The sequence below is a fragment of the Tremella mesenterica genome, assembly GCF_000271645.1.
Source record: "Tremella mesenterica DSM 1558 unplaced genomic scaffold TREMEscaffold_11, whole genome shotgun sequence".
Lineage (NCBI taxonomy): Eukaryota > Fungi > Basidiomycota > Tremellomycetes > Tremellales > Tremellaceae > Tremella > Tremella mesenterica.
In genome coordinates this window covers 287,992-307,788 of record NW_006711235.1, presented here as the reverse complement: position 1 = coordinate 307,788, position 19,797 = coordinate 287,992, and the positions used below count along the sequence as shown (strand labels likewise).

The 19,797-nt window shown below is 47.1% G+C and overlaps 4 protein-coding genes across 4 annotated transcripts; 3 read left to right on the top strand and 1 right to left on the bottom strand.

Annotated features, from left to right (window-relative positions):
* Positions 1-2,827: 2,827 nt before the first annotated feature.
* TREMEDRAFT_64478 (uncharacterized protein) lies at positions 2,828-3,430 on the top strand (the record flags this gene model as incomplete). Its single annotated transcript, XM_007006749.1, has 1 exon — positions 2,828-3,430. One exon carries the CDS (start codon positions 2,828-2,830, stop codon positions 3,428-3,430), a length of 603 nt encoding a protein of 200 aa, XP_007006811.1.
* Positions 3,431-3,828: 398 nt separating this feature from the next.
* On the top strand, positions 3,829-4,986 carry TREMEDRAFT_64477 (uncharacterized protein; the record flags this gene model as incomplete). Its single annotated transcript, XM_007006748.1, has 1 exon — positions 3,829-4,986. The coding sequence occupies one exon, from the start codon at positions 3,829-3,831 to the stop codon at positions 4,984-4,986; it is 1,158 nt and encodes a 385-aa protein (XP_007006810.1).
* Positions 4,987-13,056: 8,070 nt separating this feature from the next.
* On the top strand, positions 13,057-13,939 carry TREMEDRAFT_64474 (uncharacterized protein; the record flags this gene model as incomplete). The annotated part of the gene is made up of 2 exons (XM_007006747.1): positions 13,057-13,836; positions 13,916-13,939. The coding sequence occupies 2 exons, from the start codon at positions 13,057-13,059 to the stop codon at positions 13,937-13,939; spliced, it is 804 nt and encodes a 267-aa protein (XP_007006809.1).
* A 549-nt stretch (positions 13,940-14,488) lies between these two features.
* TREMEDRAFT_64473 (uncharacterized protein) lies at positions 14,489-19,703 on the bottom strand (the record flags this gene model as incomplete). The annotated part of the gene is made up of 6 exons (XM_007006746.1): positions 14,489-14,493; positions 14,562-18,330; positions 18,399-18,506; positions 18,549-18,770; positions 18,851-19,254; positions 19,307-19,703. The coding sequence occupies 6 exons, from the start codon at positions 19,701-19,703 to the stop codon at positions 14,489-14,491; spliced, it is 4,905 nt and encodes a 1,634-aa protein (XP_007006808.1).
* Between the last annotated feature and the right edge of the window lie 94 nt (positions 19,704-19,797).

Below are 19,797 nucleotides of genomic sequence, written 5' to 3'. Positions count from 1 at the left end.
ACTGAACAGATGGGCGTCCATTAAGACCAATGGTGTATTCTTGCCATAATTCCTGAACCGTACACACAGAACGACTCATGGTAAAGGGTTCAAGTTGAATGAAAGAAGAGGGGTCAAAACTGTTGGAAGAAGAAGGCAACGTTGTTGATGAGAGTGGTACTGAGTACATTGGTGCAGACAAAGACGATGATGAAGAGGATGATTGTTGAACGTCCATATTTGATAAATCTCTGGTCATATCGCTAAGCAAAGACTGTAAAGGGCCAGGAATGATCACGGGTCGACTAAGAGCAGTTTGAATGAGCGTAATACCGTCGGACACAGCTTTTATCTGTTCTTGATTTTGAATTTGACTTTGATTTAGCTGAAGAACATTCGAAAGTATGTCTTGGAACGATTGTTGGTGAGCTCGAGTTTGAGTTTGCAATAGTTCATGCAAGATTGGAAGAGCTTGAGCTATTCGGTCATCATATCTTTGCTCATTACTGATTGTACGAGTAAGTGCTTCTCCTTCAAAACGTTTGTACTCTTCATCGGCAAAGAGTGGATGGTTGAAGATATATAACGAAGGAAAGAGTTTTCGCCAGTGAGGAATATCTTGTAGAAACACTTCTCTTAAAGACGCTATTGTCTGCAAAAACATTCGGCCTGTTAACTCCTGCTGCTGATGAATAGGAGAGTTCAGCAAAGCCGTCCTAAATAAATTAATTACATTCTTTATAAACAAGATAACTTACCATTTATCTACATCAGGAAAAATTTTCCTTAAGAGAGTAGGAGAAGGAGTAACAGCGCGTGGTAAAAAAAATCCTTTCCCTTCTACAGGGAAACCAGCAAGTGCTCGTAAAGTTTTACGAGGGATGTGTGTAAGATAGTGAATTTCAAGAACTGAATGCGCCCAATGACCGGCTCGAGCAATTTCATCCGGAGAAGCACCCCCTTGTTCGGCAAGACGTGCGCCTAGTCGTCTATTAACGTGCGTTTTTTGATACGTATGTACATTTGCAGCTTTAAGCGCTTCATTGATTGCTCTTCTTTGCGTGTCATATGACACCTCTTTTAATCTGTTCTTGCCGTCGCTTAAAAGCGGAAGATCGTACCAGTTTGCACGAGTAGCAAGATTTGGAAATCCACTGGGAGAAGGGCCGCAATAAAAGCTATTTATTAGTTAAAAGTCTTTTATGTATTTAAATTGACACATACCGAGCAAACAAATACAAACTTAGCAAAAAGACAGGACATACACTCAGATCTTTGTTCCGAATAAACGCAGCATACTCTGCCTTGCCAGATGCGTTTGTTTTACTTGAATGTAAGACAAGAACAACTAGCAAACACGCTGTTGGTCCTTCGTTGAGCGCTATCTCTGAGGAAAGGTCTGATAGAAGCATTCGACGTTGGTTATCGCTTCGAAGCATTCCATATACACCAAGGGCTTGCGCAAGGGCATCTCGGAGCCCTTCCTCGTTATTTCGCTCCATGTAGTGTGCAAACGATCTCGCTAGTTGCTTAGTATCTTTGTATCCATCATAAAACAGCTCTATTTGTCAGGTGTTGCTAACGTTTGTTCACTTACGTTTGCCCTTGTCCTCGAAAAGTAACTTTTTCCTTCTTTCTGTAAACTTTCGTAGAACAGAGATGATTGTAGCTGTGTGGACGCTTCGAGGCGATGTAAAATTGTTGATTCCTCTTTTGACCTGCTGTTCCCAGAGATTTACAAGTGCTGCCACCCAGCCATGCACCGTTGACCAACTTAGCTGACATTCCAAAATTATAGTGAGAGCTTGTATAATGAGCAGCAATACTAAAAATTAAATCAAAAGCTTACTAGATTTTGCACGACCACGATTACTTGAAGAAGGGCCTGGTCTTGACAGCAAAAGGTGGTCTATTTCGGCCTGCGTTTGTACAAGTCGCTGTTGTTCCGTTTCGTCAGAATATTGAGAAGGATCTTCCGCCAAAGTACTATCAATACTGCTCATATCTACATCTTCAAACGTATCATCTTCTTCCTCAGCTATCGCTAAGCTTTTGGAGTTTTTTTGCCTCGGAGCCGTCAAAATAACTTCATATAAAAACAATAAAGCCAATTGTGGGGTAACAGTAGCTCTATACGTTAGCACACAGTTATTGATGAGTCAAACACACCCTTCCTTTGCACATCACGCACGAGCGTCACAAAGTATGCTATCTTTAGCAATAATGAGCAAAAGCGAGCAAAAATGAGCAAAAATGAGCAGAAGTTGGCAGAAGTGGGTCCTTTACTCACTCTGTTAGCCAAGGCTTGCTTTTTACCCATGTAAACCACTTTTTTTGTCGGCTTTTGTACTGTTTAATGCTGTTTGCGGACAAGTTGTATTGTTCCAGATCAACCGTTCCATCAACAGCGTTCCTGGCTTGAGGCGTAATATAAGGAGTGCTTGTAGTCAAGTTTGGGTTTTGTTTGGCATGACGAGGCATATTGGTGTATATAAAAGAGTTAATAAACTACTAAAAGCAACGATGAGTATGAAGATGATGAAGAGAGTTAAAACGACTCAAGCTGCAATTCTTTTGGCAATGAGACAACTACTAATGCATTAGAAAGCTCATGTCGTATAACTAAGGTATAATTGGCTGTGTTTAAGAGTATAACTGCAGTTATACGACATAGCCTTTCTAATGGCATTAGGAATTGCAGGCGGATGCATTAGGATTCAATCTCTGAGGCGCGGGATGATTGCCCAAAGTGGCAGTTTTGGCCGGACGGACCCAGTCCGCGCGGTGGCAAATTTTGGCTGATGCGTCCGTCCGCGTCCGGACGGGCCCGCCATATAATGGCAGATCCATGAGAAGATCGAGTTCTAACGAAACGATAAGACCATCAACACCAACAGGCCCCGACAATCTCACCCTCAGGGTTCAAATCACCTACGTCGCAGACTTCCGCGACAAATCTCCGAAAGGCCGATGGGAATTGAGGTTTTCGAAAGAAACTGATCTGAAAGATTCCGCACGCCGGGCGATGGAAAACATACTTTTCTCCGTGTTTGTCAAAGATGTTTTGCAGGATGAAGAGAACCGGATGTTTTCCCTCACAGGTCAAGCTAGAGAGTTCCTTCAGCAAATGTACTTCAATAAGTCCAGTAGAGACATATCACTGACTGTTGCTGACAAATTCACTTACCTCACTACATTGTCCAAGTCACCTCAATGGATTTCTCTTTCCGACGCCCTCAAGATGAGCCTACGGAGTGAGATATTTTTGCGGAAGTTGAACTCTGAATTCCTCTCGAATCAGGAGGTGCAGCAAACGATGAGTTGGACAACGGACACCAAGATTAGTTTTCTAGCGCCGGAAGTGGGATTTGACGCTATTGATGATATGAGTGAGGCTCTCTCACAACTTCGACTAATGGACGATCAGGATGGTGCTATGTCGTTGGTGTAGGAAATGTACTGTAACATATCACTGATACGACGTCAACCTCGGGGCAGATATAGACAGAGATTGAGAACAGACATTTTTACTGTTTCTTTTTGTAGTACTCATAGCATGCTGATGATCATGAAATGCAGAATTCTCACCCTAGTGGCTTCACGGACAAAGGTTAGATGTAAGTGTCTTCTATTTCACTACTGAGATTCAATCTCAGGAGGTTCTCAGGAAGCCTGGGAAGTTGGAGATAGCTAGACAAAGGATCGAGTTGACCATGATCCGCGCGGATGTCATATTTGGCTCACATACGGGTCCCCCCCCCTTACACCTCTCCGCCCATCACTTCTTTCCTCTTCTTCTCTCTCCACTCACTTACTTATTGACTTGTACCTCCTCATCCCATTGAGATCATGTCAGAGCAGGAAACAGCAGGACCTTCACGCTGCCCCTCGAACCAGGCTCGGTCACTTGAAATGAATGTGTCAAATCTTCCTTCAGATGACTCTCCGCGGAGCTTTGATGATTTCCTTGATTCTTTAATGCTACCCGATACTTTATCTGAGCTGAAAGATGGCCACAATCTGAGTAAGACTGATCCTATCCACTGGGAAACACTGAAACAGGCCGTTCTTCAAACGTCAACTTTGCCTTTGGAAGATCTACCACATGCTCTGTATACCGGAGTGCCTGGTAAAAAATCGAATGATCCATCGTCTGACATCTTGACACTTTTGAACACGATGGAAAACGCCATACTGAATAGCTTACAGACTACAGCACCGGACAGTACTCGTACTAATGTTGGAGACGCTCCTGCTCAAGAGTTCCATTTCGATCAACATTCCTTGGCTTCATCAGTCGGACCAGATAGAAATCACTTCAAGAAAAACAAACGTAGAGGAGGAGATATCCTACCGAAACGGACCAGCTTGGTCATTGGTCCGGCAGACGGCGCAAAGTCCCAAGCCTCGACAGAAGTTAGCCAAGAGTGGCGTAAACCGGGAGGAAAAAAGAGTAAACCATTCAGGCCCAAAGGTTGTGAGTGTCTGCAGGCAACAGCAAGCGGGCAAGATTATTTGATAACAGTCAATAACACCCTCAGACTCAACTTAACCGTACATCTAACAGCAAAAGTCCATATTGGAACAATTTCGAAGTCACATATCATGGAATGGAGAACAAGAATTTCTACCAATTCACCAAGGTTGTGTGTAGGCACTACGGATTTTGATGCATTGCAAGAGCATGTACAGGAAAATTGGTGCCAAATCTGGCACTTCAATAACAGTCGATACCGCGCGAAAAAGATGAGTATTCTTGGCAAGATGCTGACTACAAGAAAAGAAGCTGATGGCACCGCTGAAGAATTCTGCACTGACCTTGTAACAAGTACCATGCTGGCCCAATTACGAATGAGCTGTCTCAAGTGGGCCGGTGATCATCATCTGTACGACCCACAATATAAGTCGGTGAAGGAAACTCTTGCATTTACTGTAAAGAGTCAAGTTGAGGAGATACTTGTTTGCACGGCTCAGGATGGATCTGACCATGAAGGAAGTATCTGTTGACGACTAGACCTTCTGACAACGCAGGAACATAGAGTGTAATCACCTTACCAGGTCGAGCTGCTTCGAGATGCAGTATCTTACCTAAAGCACAGTGTTCTGGAAGAATCTGCTCATAAGGAAGGACTTACAGTATGTACGTACATAGTCAGTGTTAGCCGATAGAATCGGGCCAGGACGGCCAAACCGCCGTTAGATAATTACCCCTTCCATTGAATATTTCTCCTTTCAACTTATCCTCTGAACTCTATCCGATCGTCACCCGTTTACTGTGTGTAAGTGGATTGTGATAAGTATAGAGACATGTAGAATTGATGCATGCTCTTTTTCCCCTCTGTGATATCATCTAATTATCAGCAAACAGATTAACAGTCGGAAGTCCACATACCTCTGTGTATAACTAAGGCAAGTTCCTATTTCTACTCTCCTCATAATGACCTCTGTGCCGTCTAAGATTTTGTTTGAAACTCTCCCCAAGTGATCCCACGTTCCAGCATGGTATGCTCCGTGGAGGAAGTCGATCGAGGTGTATCTACAGATAGGTGACGCTTGGAATATCGTCACGGGTAATGATACCGAACCTGGTCGAGTAGGGGTTGGGCCGGCAGCTGAGAGGGCGGGATCAGTACCTCCTACGACACCCGTCAAAGGGCAAGTGATCGGTAGGAGGATCACTGGAGAAGAGTTCGAAGGAATGGGACAAGTGGCAAGCGAGGGAGAATAAAGCGCAGGGGATGATCAAGGGAACAGTGTCGGATGCTGTAATGCTTGATTTATCTGAAAAGATGTCAGCTAGAGAAATGTGGAGTTACTGCTTGACTCTGCATGTGACAGCCACAATTGAGAACCAGAGAAACGTCCGTCAAGCATTGTTTAGCTATGACTTAAGAGAAGATGTGACGGGCGAAGAAATGGCTAAGCATGTGGAGGAGTTCTCGAAGACAATGGCTGAAGCAAAGTTGGTTGGATTAGACTTTGACTCATGGGAACAAGCAGGCCTATTCCTCAATACCATCCTAGCACCGTCCTATAGGATCATCCACATGGAACTAAAGTCTGAATCCAAAAGGGACAGAACTGTGAAATTCCACGTCAGACTGATAACATACGTTCCGTCTCTCCCTATACCTCCTAGATATACCTCCTGGTTACTCTTTATCGCTTTATCATAGCTAAGAGTATCCAGGTGAGTTCTTAACCATGTATCGCTTTATCATAGCTAAGAGTATCCAGCTACCGAGCGATCATCATTGACAGATTTGGAATCAGACTATCTGACCAACCGCTTCAATTCACTTCCATCCCTCATCCTTCCAGTCGAACATCTTCCTTTGGTCAGCCCTCATCATGTCGCTCTCAGATTCTGAAGAAGAGAAGATGATCTCTCGCCGTCGAGTTGTCCTCAAAGGAGCGGACAACTTCAAGGAATGGGAACTATCAATTGTGACCCGTTTGATACGAAAGGATCTTGACGATGTTATACAGTCCGATGCACAGGTACCCACTACTGCGGTGGAGAGACAAACATGGGGGAAGAAAGATAGGAAGGCATGGGCAGCCATTGATGAATCTATTGACTCGTCAATCCACAATGTACTCCCTCCAGATCTCCTCGATATCTCAACCTCCACAACCGCCTCACCGCTTGGACTCAAAGCAAAGTCTCTCTATGATCATCTTCGACTCAACTACTCTGCGGCACGGTCAACTCGCAAAGCAGAATTATATCGAATCATCTGGCGGACTGATATTGAAGAAAGTAATCCAATCACCTCCATCTCTGCAATGCGACGTGCCTTCAATGATCTCACTGCGTCCTCTGTCTCCATGGCAGATTCCCAGCTCGCATATGCAATCCTGATTGCTCTTCCTCCTACCTATTCGGTACTAGCTTCCACATTCTACATGCTTGGAGATCCTTCATCCGCAGAGGTCATCTCGGCAATCAATGATGAATTCAGAAGGAGGCAGACACAGGAAGCAAATACCTTGGCTCTGACCGCTAAAGTACCGAGACAACTATCTCAAGGGAAGGTTCATGGTCTACGACAGAAAGGTATGAAGGGATCTGTTGTCAAGGATGGAAGCAAGCCATATTGCGAGATCCACGATACCAATTCCCATTCCACCACCGACTGTCGAGTTGCCCAACGGATCTCTGCCCACATCACATCATTCAAGCCCATTGACCAGTCCTAACCATTCTCATTTGTCGCAGTCGCCTCTCCCATAGCGCTCCAAGCACTTACCGACCAATCCTCCATTGTCGTTGACTCCGGAGCCTCACATTCCATGGTCCACAACGAGCTTCTCCTCTCCTCCATTCACACGCTACCTTCGCCGGTACCGGTCATTGTGGGCAGTGGCTCTTCGGTGTATGCCACCAAGCAGGGTACTCTCACCCTTGGAGACGGGTTCAAGATTCCCAACACACTACTTGTTCCAAAGATTCGTCAAAACCTGCTATTGGTTCGTGCAACAACATCCTCAACAATGATCTGGACGTTTACCGGCAGCACAGCCACATTGACCAATCAAGGCAGAGTCATCCTGATAGCAAAAGTGCACGACAACCTCTATACGCTTCCTTGTACGCCAATCCTCTCTACCCACATTACAGTGACTGATCAGTCACAGGAACTACTCAAAGAATGGCATCATCGTCTTGGACACCTGGGTGCCAAAGCAGTTGTTACCTTGGGTAGGAGCGGCCGCCTGGGAAATATTCATAGATGGAAGAATGTCGACAGCCGTCAGTTCTCATGCTCTGCATGCATCCAGGGTAAAGGAAAGACACTCCCCTGTCCACCTTCCACTATTCGAGCCAATGATCTACTCGGCTCTCTGCATCTTGACCTATTTGGTCCAACTCGGTCCACCTCACATGATGGCTTCCAATCATTTCTGACAATCTACGACAACTTCTCCCAGCATCTTCAGATCATCTTCCTTCGGTCCAAAGATGGTACATTGGCTGCGATCCGCCACTATGTCGATCTTGTTGAGAATCAGCTGGGCAAACGAGTGAAGGCTTTCCGCACAGACCAGGGTGGGGAGTTCAAGTCAACCACTTTCCAAGCCTACACACAAGCAAAGGGCATCAATCACCAGTTTGTCCCAGCAGCTGCGCATGCAAAGAACGGACGAGTAGAACGGGCTCACCTATTGGTACTTGACCTAGTCAGGACTTTACTAGTTGATAGTGGTCTGGAAGGATCATTCTGGTCAGAGGCTGCTAGATACGCAGTCTATATTCGAAACCGTGCTCCAAGATCAGATTCAACAATACCAGAAGACGTTTGGACATCCGGTCAAGTGGCGTACAGTCATCTTCAACCATTTGGAACCCCTCTCTTCTACCGAGCCCATTCAGAGACTAATAAGCTTAAACCACGGTATCTTCCCGGTCTACTCATGGGTTATGAACTCAATACAACAAACTATCGTGTGTGGGACCGTATGAAGCCTACCCTAGTCATAACTCGAGATGTAACATTCCCAAAATCATTACACATTGAACCACTATCATTTGCAACACCATCTCCACTCACCACTCATCCCACAACAAGTTATATCCCTACAGCCATAGGTGTCGACTCATGCCCCATTGAACAGGCAAGCGGAGTTAATGAAGTACCCATGGCGGATGCGGTCGATACTCAGTCCCACAACATGAGGGACAGTGGGAGCCAGCCTAAACAGAACTGGCTAGGATGGGCAGTAGAAGAGGATCCACGATTCAATCGCTCCCCAGCACCTTCTCCTCCTCCAGCACCTTCGCCAGAAGAGACAGAACACACTGGACCTCGGCGATCTCGTAGACAAGCTGGCAATGACCCGGAATATGTTCCTCGCAGTCTTGAAGAACATCTTGCCTTGCCCGCCTGTGCAAGCATAGATCTTGACACAATAACAATATCTGCGTTTTCCTCCATCCTAGCACCTCAATCCTATCGTCAAGCGCAACAAGCATCTGACTGGAACCAGTGGAAGGAAGCAATGGATGATGAACTGTCGAAGATGGAGAAGTATGGTGTATGGGAGGAGGTTGATCGGTCACAAGTGCAAGGTCGCATACTGAAGGCACGATGGGTGTACACACGCAAGGTGGATGGCAACACAGGTCAACCTGCTGGATACAAAGCTCGATGGGTTGCAAAGGGCTACGCTCAGCAAGCAGGAGTTGACTATAATGAGTTATACGCTGGAGTGGCACATAAAGATTCAATTCGCTTGTTTCTTGCCGTGGTCAACTACCTGGATCTTGAATGTGACTCAGTCGACATTGTAGCCGCTTTCCTTAATGGAGACCTTGAAGAAATCATACATCTTGAACCACCAGAAGGCAGTGATGTTGGTCCAGGGAAAGTTATTCGATTACGGAAGTCACTGTATGGACTCAAGCAATCACCCCGCTGTTTCAATCAGAAGTTGGACAAGTGGTTACACTCTCAGGGCTTTGTTTCCTCGTCTGCCGACAACTGCATCTACTTTCGGCAGAGATCGGACTCACTCCTCATGATTTCCCTCCATGTAGATGATCAACTCATTGCTGGCTCATCTGCCACAGAGGTGAAGATGTTCAAAAACAATCTGAACACTGCATTCGAAATAAAAGACAACGGACCTGTATCTTACTTCCTAGGGATGAATATCTACCGAGATAGGAGGGTCAAGAAACTACTTCTATCCCAGGAACATTATATCAATGCGCTCCTAGAACGTTTTGGAATGTCCAACTGTAATCCCACTCAGACACCTTTACCCTCAAGCTATCGAGCTGTTGAAGCAACCAACACTGAATTCGAGGAAGCAAATAGCGAGCCCTATCCAGCTATGGTTGGATCCCTTCTATATGCCGCTACTATTTCTCGACCCGACATTGCATTTGCGACAGCGGTATTAGCACGGACAACCAGCAAATGGAATCACCAGCACGTTTCTGCTGCTCGACACCTCATGCGATACCTCCGGGGTACCACTACACATTGTCTCACCTACAGTGGGATTGGTGCAGCTCCATCCATTCATGGCTATGCAGATGCGGATTGGGGAGGTTGTTTGAACACTAGACGATCAACAACTGGATATGTCTTCTCTGGTTTTGGTGGGCCGATTGCCTGGAAGTCCCGAAGACAAGCAACAACTGCTCTTTCCACGGCGGAAGCGGAATTCATGGCTTCCTCTGATGCGGCACGACAAGCCATTTGGCTGAGGCAGCTTGCAAAAGATTTTGGATATGGTCACCCTGCCGGAATTGCAATATTCAATGACAACCGGGCAGCTATCCTGCTTTCAAAGAACCCGGTGCTACATGATCGATCCAAACACATCGATATTCGCTGTCACTTCATCCGGGAGAAAGTGGAGAATGGAGACGTCACACTTTCACACATTTCAACCGAGATGAACCTTGCCGATCTTCTGACAAAGACATTGTCATCTGAACGCCATCAAAAGCTGGTCAATCTGATAGGGGTGAGGTCTAAGGAGATACAAGAACGAGGGGGAGTGTGAAATTCCACGTCAGACTGATAACATACGTTCCGTCTCTCCCTATACCTCCTAGATATACCTCCTGGTTACTCTTTATCGCTTTATCATAGCTAAGAGTATCCAGGTGAGTTCTTAACCATGTATCGCTTTATCATAGCTAAGAGTATCCAGCTACCGAGCGATCATCATTGACAAGAACCTGGGATGAGGTCTTAAAGATCTTCAACGCAGAAACGGTGAGACGTAAGGCGCGCCCTGTTGGAAAGGATGGAGGTAAAAAGAAATGGAGGAATAATAATAATAAGAATAATAAGAAAGGACATACGGTCTCGAAGGATGAGAACCAGTCCAAGGATAACTCCAAAACCTCCTTGATGTATTCGTCATTGGATGGTGAACATGAGGCGTGGGCCGGGATGGCCATGTCGACAGAATCATGGTTCGATGATGACGAAGGGTACACGAGTAATATTGTATGGCCCGAAGAAATTGAAAACCCATGGGTTGAGGATAATGAGTGGGTGGGATTAGCTACAGAGTCTAATGACATTAGCCACACTCGTGTAATCCCCACCTGGGTAGTGGATAGTGGGGCTACTCACCACATAACTCCTCATAGATTGATAATGACCAATATTCAAAGACTAGTAGAACCGAGAGTGTTTGGACTAGCATCTGGCAAGTCAATGACGGCTTGGGAAACAGGTGACATTAATCTCGAACTAGATTCAGGACAAAAGATGGTACTGAAAGATGTACATCACATCCCCACAGCAAAGATACAGTGGGGTGCGGGAAAGGATCGAACACGCGTCAAATCCGTGCGTTTGCATGTCTTTCTCTTTGATCGTCAATAACTCATGCATGTGTCCATCTAATGACTTGAGAATTGGTAGAACTGTCAATCAGGGTTGGTTCTATGCATAGGCAAAAGGAGAGACTCACCTGATCAGTATTTTGTCACACCACCCTTCGCTTTGATCACCCCTTCCAACCTCCTTATCATGCTATCAATAGTCCTGTCTATCACTTCCTGAGGCATCTGCTTCCACACTTCATGTGCAACTCTGAACAGTTCCTTCTTATTTGTGGGACGCTTAGGAAGCTGCCAGATTGTAACGGTACTGGAAACACGATGACTAGGTCGCAGGTTGGGTCGAACTCGATGGAAGTCTTGTAGAAATCTATGGGTCTCTGGTGCTATGTGATAGATCGTGTCTCCTCTGCAATCAATGTAGCCAAAGAATGATATTGAAGAATCAGCAAAGTTGGTACTTTGCTGATTGTACTATATACTGTCTACGGATATCCTCGTCCTTGTCCTCTTCCTGCTGCAAGCGTCTACGTACATACTCGGACAGGTGAAAAACCGCTTTGAGCAAACCCAGTGGGGAAATCTCGAAAGGGGAAAACCCGTCCCTACCTACTGCAGCACTGCCTCCAACTCCCGCTTTCCTCTGTCTGTCACGGCCGTCGAGCAACTTCTTCCTTATAGACCGACGGTCGACGAACCTCGGCTAACTTCACACTTCTGAGTCGATGTCTCACCCAACCAGGAGGGCGCAGACGTCGAAAGGAGTGTAACTACGGCGTACTTCGGCGTAGTTACTCTAACTAAGGCTTTGTTCTATTGATGGCGATGTATCTCGATGTATAGCTATCTCTATTTGTCTTTTACTACTGACAACAATCAAGGATCGCTGAAGAACTTCAGCGATCTTCTCAGCTAATATTATCTACTCCTCCTAGACGTTCATCCAACCCTCTCGCGCTTTGACGTACTTCAACGCACTTCGTCCAACTTCCCCGAGCCCTCGGCCATCCTCTTCCTCCTTCGACTAACTCCGCCTAACATCGCCGCACTTCTGCTCCCATTGTCCCTACTTAGCCTAACTCCGCCTAACATCGCCGCACTTCTGCTCCCATTGTCCCTACTTAGCCTAACATCGCCGCACTTCTGCTCCCATTGTCCCTACTCAGCCTAACTCCGTCTAACTTCGCCGTACTTCTGCTCCCATTGTCCCTACTTAGCCTAACTCCGTCTAACTTCGCCATACTTGGTGTCAGAAGTCCTGAGTTACGTGTAGAGTAAAGAGGTTAAGGCGTGATGGGGTTTTGATGGCCAAAGGAGGGTCATTGTTGGTGGAGTAATCGAGGTGTCACGACGTAGTTCGTGACACTGTCCTAATCCGTCAAACTCGATAGAGTCCTCTCGATTCGTTGTTGCCCCGTAACACCTCCCTCTATACTTCAGTATATGAGAAGTATGAAGGCCCCTCTTGATCCCCCAACAACCAGACTTCTTGCTATACAGTACTTTAAGACGTTTTAAGTACCTACTCTTTGTATCAATCAGTGGGATTTCCAATAGATAGTGGTATGTCGGATGGCGACTTTTCAATTTCACCTAAGGATCTCCATGGTCCTGATCCGCAGGATCCCTACTTCGGTCCGGCCTTTTCTTCAGAGGCTCCATCTGGACAACTTGCACAACCTACATGGCCCCTGAAGGCCTAGCCATTTGACTGGCTCTGGGAACGTAATCAGGAAGACATCAGGTTGATGCAGCAAAATGCCATGCATCAACCCGGTCCACATGAGGAGATAAGAACTCTGCAAGTTCAAGGATCAACTAGCCTGCTAGAACATACCCAAAATGTAGCAGATGACCCAATAGGAGCTGAAGGTGCAGAGAGTGGGCCGGTCATCTCTCAAGTACCAAGCAGCACCGCAGAGGCTCAGATTTCTACTGAAATGCTGGGTGATACTCAATTTACAACAAGCGGCACTGTAGAAGACTCGACTGAAGCTGGTGTACAAAAGAGTGTTGACAACACTGTGGACTCTGCAGGGGCGGAAAACAATACCACAGAAACACAGCCCATAGCCAGCACATCACACCTCTCTCATTCAGAAGCAAGACAACCAGGGAGCTCTCATGTGCCAGCAAACCAATCAGAGACACCCTCAACTCTCACAGGCCAGCTTCACCCGTCTCAGCCTGCAGATTTTCAATCGGAACTGGAATCATCCCAAGCTAGCACAATCATTTTTGTCCCAAATCTGACAATACATGTTCATGCCACACATTTATTGGTACAAGGATGGAACACATATGTATTGGACAAACAGAAAATTGACAGATTGACAGCCAGCTCACTGGGCAGCTCCATGACACATCTGCACAACCAAATCTTGACTGAGGAGGGCAATTGCCAACAAGTGGAGGAAGCAATTGCGGAATTGAAGGAGTGTATATCACAAGCCTGCAGATATTTGAAAGACTGGCCAAACCCTACTCCCCAGGCATTTGGTGGACTTAGGACTCGAATCAAAAGAAAAGCTGCCTGGAAGACAGTTCAGGAAGTATGGGGGGGGATCATGACTACAAGAGAGACAATGACATTGTGTGATGACCAGCTGTCTGTGATGCCAGGCACAAACCATTGCCAGTGGTTGAGGTTGGAGCTGGTCTTGACATTAGAAGGTAGGTAACATGCAGGCCACCTGATCACCATCCAGAGGTTCAATCTTGTGTCACAAACTGTGACTGATCAATTTCCGGCAGTATAACAGTACCTGTACCCCCCCTTTCCCGCTGGACAAAAAGGTCTAGCACCCGGTAATGTCTATGGTCAACAATTACTGGTTTCATAATCACCTGTGATAACTTCTACTCTGCGTCACTTTGCTTTTGTCCGAGTTACTACCTTCAAGTCACAACAATAACTCTGTTAACCTGCCCTTGTGAAACATTGTATGACAAGCATTCATGGGATACAATGTGAGGGGTACCGGGGTAATCAGATGGGTTGAACAATATGGGAAAAGGATGTTGAGATCACATGCATATCACAGTGATAGCGATAACTTGCATGTCAGTTACCCACCCTACATCTGTCTGATTTTCACCCAACAACCCCAACAAACCCAATCCACATCCGATTGCCAGTCATACTTCCCATCCCACCTCTGACAGATGATCCACCTTGAGTCACCAACAAGAAAATCATTCTACCCATCAGCCATATCCTCATTTCCAACATGATCAAACCATTCATCTCGAGGAGAAAGACACTCACCATTCCCCCGAACCATGTGTCTTATCATTGCGTGCCTCACAGTCCTATCCGCCTGTGTAGCGCTTGCAGACTTCGTTCCGGCCGATACTTTAATATCGTCATCTTCCATCTCTTCATCCTCATCCCTCTGACTTACACCTTCCACATCTTCTAATTGTCCTTCTACTCCTACTTCGTCATCGATCCCATCTTCGACCTCGGATTGCTCATCTCCTACCTGATCCCTCTCCTCCGCGTCACCAGCCATTGTTCTTTCCTCATTCACCGCCTCATCGCTTGAGGTATTCAGCTCATCAATCTCATCCTCGTCATCCATTGCTTGATCGTCTCCTTCCTCAGCATCAATCGCCTTCTTTTTCCCCGCCCGAGAAGCTACGGATTCTTTCCCACTTGATCGTGTTATTCTTCTCTCACTCTGGGATGGTCCACCACCACGTAAATTCACAGGCATATTTTTGACAACCTTAGCTATCCTCTTTTGATTCTTACCAGTGCCTTTTGGCCGACCTCTTATCGTAGCGATGTTTATAGGCCCCTCCGCCTCATGCGTATTTGAAGACGAGTCCTCTTCTTCTTCTTTTTCCGCCATCTCCCCCGGTTGAGGGGCGGCTTTCCTACTTGCTCTCCTTCGGACGGGGTTTCCCTCTTCAGCTACAGCTTCATGAGATCGTAAACCTTCCCGTCTCCTCCTATAAGCTTCTTTTTGACTCGGAAGGGGCAATAATTTCTTTGAACTTTTTGATGGCTCAGGAAGTGGTGATTCAGAATCTTCTTCTGTTGCGTCCTGAGGAGGAAGAGCAGCTCTTTGAGTCCGAGTTCTAGCATGAGTTCGATTTTTAGCATGAGCTTGGGTTTTGAGCGTGACAACCTTCGCGGTATCATATTGAATATCCACTGTTCCATCCGACTCCTGTTCCATCGACGGCTCATAAGACTGAGAGACACTACGCCTCTTCTTCGTACCATCAGCATCCACTAAAATCACCCTTGCTCCCTCAACCTCGCGACCTTTCCTCTGAGGAGCAGACTGAAGAGTCTCGTGTTCTTCTTCTATCATCTCCCCTGGTCGAGGGGCGGCTTTTCTCGCCGGTCTGGGGGTGACTTGATCGTTGTTTGACTGCCGGGGTATTTGACCGTCTCGTGAAGTGACATCCACGTTTTCCAAGGTTTGAGCTGGTCGACTGGCTCGTGGAGCATTACGTCTCACGCTTGCTGTACGCTCCGCTACAGGCGGAGGAGCAGAAGGAGGAGGTCGACGAGGGGAGATCTCTACAATTGGTGCAGGTCTCTTTTTGGAATGGTTCTGTCGTTCATGTGACCTTCTGTCTTTCTGGTGTTCGGGAGATCGGGAGTTGGGTGGGGGAACAGAAGTACCTGTCGGATGGATCGAAGATCTAGCTTGTACTTCATCACCTTCCTCACTTTCTAACTCATCCACTTGACCATCTTCTCCCTCACCCGATGTTACAACTTTTGATTGGCTGGTCTTTCTTCTCGATTTCCCTTTCGATCTACTTTTTCTCTTCCTTCCAGTGGATCGAGGTGTCGCAAATCCCGAAACGGTCTCCTCACCTTCTGACGTCTCCTCATTCAAGGCCTTCATTCTTTTCCTATATTCCTTGATCTCCCTCTCCAGTTCTTTACGTCTCTCATCATCCTGTCTCAACCAATACCTAGCTCTGCCTTCCACACTTCTCCCATTATTCAGACGAGTAGTGACAATTACCCTCATTTTATCTTTCATATGTTGCGGATTGAATTCTGCTAAGGATTGACTGAGAACCCCATATTCTCCATGTAAATACCATACGACTCTCAATGGATATTCCTCTGCCAGAGGTACTTTCTGAACAGTTCTATAAAGTAGGAGTTCTTCGTCTTTCGTCCACCTTCTTCGACCGGAGATACGAGAGTAAACTGTGGATTGACCTGAAACTTGACCGTGGATCCGAGATCGACGTGGAATGTGATCTCTTGGTACTAGATAAGTAGGATCGGACTGGAGAGGAGACCCGTCTTCGTCCACTAGATAAGGATCCACGTGGGAGGAAGGTCTAGGGATGGGTCGAGTAGGTAGGGTGGGGGAACGAGAAGACCTTGCGTGAGCTGTGGCCACTGGGGCCCGGGCGGGTACGGTAGGACGAAGGGTAGAGGTAGAGGTAGATGCGGGTGGGAAAGATGGACGAGGGCGATGGGTTGATACAGATGTTGGTCGAATGGAGGAAGTAGAGGGGTTGACGGGGGAACTGGGAAGTGGCGACGAAGAGACTGTACTGGTTCCGACAGGATTGAGATTAGGAGGAAATGGCTGAGCTGAGGTCATTTCCGGAGTGGTGGGAGTACGAATCAAGGTTCTATCTTGGGCGTCTTCAGTAGGATCGGGAGTTATGAATCTTCCCGAGTCATTCATCCGTCCTCTTGATGAAAGGAACGTCAACTGTGAGGTAGGCAGAGCAGGACGAGCAGTTCGAATAGTCCGAGGGTAACCAACGTCATGTTGAGTTTCGACCTGCTCTTCGACTTCCGTGTCAGGCGATTCTTCAGCTTCTTCGGGATCGGACTCCTGGGCATTTTCTGTGAATCTTTGACGAGTGTCATTTGGGGTGTCAGGTACCCAGGGTGCCAATTGATGGTCGACGGGATGACCCTCGGCAGGGTGATTCAACTCGAGGGGTTCCGGCGATCGCCCATTGGGTTGTGGGAGTGATACGTTGTCGGTCAAGGGAAGATTGTGTCCTTCACGTGCCACGAGCTCCCCACCATCCCACAGAGGTTGATCCAATAATCCATCCTCATCCGAAAAACCCAAACCAAGACCATGTGGTTGATACCCAGTCATCTCCAAGGTTTCCGGAAGCAGCATTTCCCCCAGTCCCGTTCCTTCGTTCATGCCCACGTGTTCGTCCCCAAGATTTACAGTCTTCTCCTCATTCCTATACGCAACCTGGTCATCACCATGCCCATGTATCTCTTGCGTGTCGGGGAGTAGGTACGTCAACGCCATGTCGTCTTTTTGTAGATCGGAGTAGCCCAAAGCAGAACCTATGTCGTATTGCAAATCCTGCGAGTCAGGTAGTAGATCCTCCACTGCAGATTCCCTCTCCCCATTAAAGATCAAATCAACGGCCAAGGACGGGAGATGCGAGGCAGCGGGACGGTCTTCGTGTACTCTGTCGTCGAACGGTCGACTAGGAGGTGTTCTTCGATGTGACATTGGGGAAGGATTCTTTCGCAATATAGAAGGTGGAAGCACGTCTGCTCTAGCTCTAGGCGTGGGTGTAGCTGGCAACGGACCTTCTGAGAACCGAATCCGAGGAGTGGTCTCGGCTCCTCGAGGTTGACTGTCCCAAGAAAGTTGCTGAGCGTCTTCTTGTCTCGCAACCCAATTGAAAGTACCACGAGGAATCGGAATAGTCGGATCTAAAGGAGCGGTTCGTATTCTCCATTGTCCGTCCGACCTCTGGCGTGGGGTTGATGAATCGTGAACATCGGTTGCTTCAGGTCTATAAGGTGTACGTGACATGTCAAGCTCTCGTTCTAATTCGGCAGCCGCTTCGGCGAATAGTTCACGGTCGAATTCTACGACCTCCTCGTCTTCTTCGACTTCGGAGGATGAAACCAATGATTCTTCCGCAGTTTCCATATCGGCGTCTTCTGCGTCGGAAGAGTGGTAAGATATAGGAGCACTGATACGTCGACCATGACCGTTTTCAAGTTCTGACATGGCAGCAGAGGAATCTTCACTGTCTGTAGCCAGCACGGGTGAGGTCTGACATGTCAGCTCGAGAGAGCAGCAAGTACATAAAAGCACAAAAGATGGAGGTATCGCGAACTCACCTTGATGGGTATTATAGAGGGTAATATTTCTGCAGAGATGAAGGCTAATATTTCGGATCTAAACATGTCGTATGAAAATCGTCTACGCATGGTTCCGACGTTATGAAGCTAAGTGTCAGCTGGAGGGTACTAAATATGCAAAAAGATTACCTCTTTGGCTCTTTTGCGAGCGAGCGAGGACCATCGTCTCTGAACAGACGTCTTCTCCGCACTCCCCGAGCCTGTTGTCCCAGAAACTGACATCTCCCATTGTCCGTATCTTCCAATTGCTGAGGGAGAAAAGAGGTCTTCGAGGTGTTCTGGGGGCAGGGGTAATTCCGAGTGAGGAGCAGAAGGAGGGTCGAGAGTCGGACATTGATATGTCAGACGAATCTGGTCATGAGCGTCTGAGGCGTGGAGATAAGTGAAGGAAGATAGCGGACAGGCGGAAGCGGTGGCTGGTTAAGACTCACTTGAGTTGCAAAGTCCAACCATAACCGTAACGCACTCTCGCTGTCCCTCTGGGTCGCAGGGACGACAACCAACCAAAACTTCTTCCAAGCCAACCACATGATCCTATTTCTTCTTCTCACTCTAGCCCTCAAATCCTGATCCAATTCCCGAGCTTTGGCTTTTCCCTTCCCGCCCGACGCTTGCGAGGCACCGTCATCATCTTCGATATCCAACAACAAATCTCCCGCTTCGTCCGGGACAAGAATGACGTAGACAAAGGTGGCAAGACTGGACAGACCGACAGAACGAGCGAGTGAGGCAAAGTCGAATGTGGATCGTACATGAGGATGAAATGACTCCATAAGGTCTTTTAGAAGGGGAAAAGGTGGAGCATAAACGGGAAGAATATAGGCTTGACGCAAGGCTACATCAAGTCAGACCAACCAGATTCTTATACGAAAGTGTAAAAAACTCACTGACGAGAGCTTGCCATGATCTGTGCCATTCATCAGTACCATCTCCATCCATCTCTGCCAGCATCTTCATCAGACAATCTGCTGCGATATCGGCCAACATCTCTGCACGTCGAGTGATAGTCATTGATTCCACCTGTGGACCGGTGAGGGAAGGTCTGAGTCTCGGACGTCGTTTGAAGCTCGAAGCATAGTCGGTGGCATTACTCATGGATGGTGAGCGATAGCTCAGCCCGCTGGTATGGGATGTCGTTCTTGTATGTCTGGACCTGGTGTGAGCGGCAGGAAGACGTTGAGAGGGTTCCAGCTTCCGCCGGAGACGTCGAGAGGTCGGATGGAAGATGTCGGAAGGACCAGAGTCACTTTGATAGTCCTGTGGGACATGTTGTTTTCTGTACATGTAGCTACTCCCCACGTTACCTGAACGGGTCAATGGCATGATATACCTTTTGTATATGTATAGGTTACAAGATATATAGAGAAGTACTTTGTGG